We start from the raw sequence: 2006 nt of genomic DNA, 5'->3' as shown, positions 1-2006 counted from the left end.
TCTTATTTGTTTAAAATTGCGGTGGTTCAACCTTCCCATTTTTTTAGTCGCTGTAGATCGAGCCATATCAGAATTTTAATAATTTATTATACAATACAATATTGTGTTTTACACCTCTTAGATTTATTAATATATCTCAATTTCATATTCTTTTCCCAAAATATATTTTTTCTAGAAAGTGCATCATACGAAAGTGTTAGAAAATTCGAAAATTTAGGTAACTAATTTCCAAAATTATTAAAATAAATCAAAATTTTGAAGGTATTTTAAGAAAAAAATATTTTTAAAAACATAAAATAGAAATATAATGTTAAATATGTGAGGTGTAAATAACATTTGTTTTGGTTGTAAGGTGACATGAGTACATCCAAAGACCTACACATGGACTCATACGTGGAAAAGCTCCGGGCTTTTCTTTCTGCACGTCCATCTCTTGTGCCTTTTTACACCGGTGGTTCTTGAAATTCCATTTCTTGTGTCTTTGTGCTCTCTCTTTGATCTTGATTCTCGCTGCACAAGTATACCAGATCCAAAAAATGCATTTTGGATTACTCAATATGGAACATATTTCGCAACAAACTAAAATATTCCGAAACAAATTTTCCAAAAATCCAAACTCACCTTCTTCCATGGAGTGAGAGGGGTTAATAGAAAAAAATAGAGGGAGGTGAAGAGAGAATGGAGGGAGAGAGGTCAGCTGTGCGGCACAGGAGGGAGGGATAAAAAATAATTAGGGTTTTTTTAATGAGGGGTAAAATTGGGTTATTAAGTTTTACAAGGGTGCAGGAGGAAATGGCCATTTCGTTTAGGGGAAAGGCCCGTAATAACATTTGTTGGGTTTATTTCAATACGGGCCCATCGTGCGCAAACCCTAAACCCTATTTATGTAATTACGTAATCTATAACCATTCATCCTTCTTCACTCTAAATCGCGCATTCTGTTTTTCTGTACACGCATTCCGGCGCAAAATGAAGGTCATCGCCGCCTATTTGCTCGCCGTCTTGGGAGGCAATGCTGCTCCTTCCGCCGATGACTTGAGGCTCATCCTTGGATCTGGTACACATTTTCTTCTTTCTCATTATTTTCTTCACATTTATTTTAAGTCATGTATTTTAAAATCTCATTCGATTTGTTCTTGCTTTGAATTGTCAATGTTCAGTTGGAGCAGACGCAAATGACGATAATATTAGTAACTTCTTGTCCGAAGTCAAGGGCAAAGACATCGCCGAACTTATCGCCGCCGGTAGGGAAAAGTTAGCTTCAGTGCCTTCCGGCGGTGGCGCTGCCGTTGCCGTGACCGCCGCTCCCGGAGGTGGCGCTTCTGCTCCGGCAGCAGCCGAATCTAAGAAGGAGGAAAAGGTGGAAGAGAAGGAGGAATCAGATGACGTAATATTTTCTTTCTCGTGCTTTTGCTAACCTATCATATGCGTTGTATTTTTCTAGGTTTATATTGAGGACAATTATTCCGATGCCGATTTCGTTATTTTTCAATTAAATTTTGTTAGTTTGAGTGGTATCTGATTGTTTTTTGTTGTTGGTTTGTTTTGCGATGCAGGATATGGGCTTCAGTCTTTTTGATTAATTGGTAGGCATCTCAACCAGTGTTCGGATCATATTATCGACTTAGAGTTACTTAGCTTTGTTTTTTTGTTGTTTAAGTAGATTTCAAGTCAATGAATTGCGTTGCTGAATTATTTGGGTACTATATTGATGATCTTAATGAATTTTCTTCAATGAATTACTTTATATATTTTATCCTTCATGCACTTTCGTTTTTTAGAAATTCAGTATGTATCTATGTACCAAAATTAAATATCATATCATTAAAAATTGTGATCAAGATTTTGAAGTACATTGCTGCGTATAATACTACTACTCCTGCAGAGTGTTTGTAATGCAATCTTTTTGTGCTGTTTTCAGTAAAACACATTTTTTTAATCTTTCTTTCACTATTATAGGAAGGAGGGATTGATATTTGTTTGCATGTTTTCGTTGTTTGTACCTT

The 2006-nt window shown here is 35.9% G+C and overlaps 1 protein-coding gene across 1 annotated transcript; it reads left to right on the top strand.

Annotated features, from left to right (window-relative positions):
* Positions 1 to 897: 897 nt before the first annotated feature.
* On the top strand, positions 898 to 1763 carry LOC108328275 (60S acidic ribosomal protein P2-2). The gene is made up of 3 exons (XM_017562109.2): positions 898 to 1057; positions 1161 to 1387; positions 1557 to 1763. The coding sequence occupies exons 1-3, from the start codon at positions 970 to 972 to the stop codon at positions 1581 to 1583; spliced, it is 342 nt and encodes a 113-aa protein (XP_017417598.1). The 5' UTR covers positions 898 to 969; the 3' UTR covers positions 1584 to 1763.
* Positions 1764 to 2006: the final 243 nt, after the last annotated feature.

This window comes from Vigna angularis, chromosome 2 (genome assembly GCF_016808095.1).
Source record: "Vigna angularis cultivar LongXiaoDou No.4 chromosome 2, ASM1680809v1, whole genome shotgun sequence".
In the NCBI taxonomy this organism is placed as follows: domain Eukaryota; kingdom Viridiplantae; phylum Streptophyta; class Magnoliopsida; order Fabales; family Fabaceae; genus Vigna; species Vigna angularis.
This window is presented reverse-complemented; position numbering and strand designations above follow the sequence as displayed.

What these genes read in the sequence shown, in the direction of transcription:
- LOC108328275 (XM_017562109.2), top strand. Translation starts at nt 970, where the DNA reads ATGAAGGTCATCGCCGCCTATTTGCTCGCCGTCTTGGGAGGCAATGCT. An exon ending in GAGGCTCATCCTTGGATCTG is followed by an intron (nt 1,058 to 1,160) that starts GTACACATTTTC and finishes GTCAATGTTCAG; the next exon opens with TTGGAGCAGACGCAAATGAC. An exon ending in AGAAGGAGGAATCAGATGAC is followed by an intron (nt 1,388 to 1,556) that starts GTAATATTTTCT and finishes TTTGCGATGCAG; the next exon opens with GATATGGGCTTCAGTCTTTT.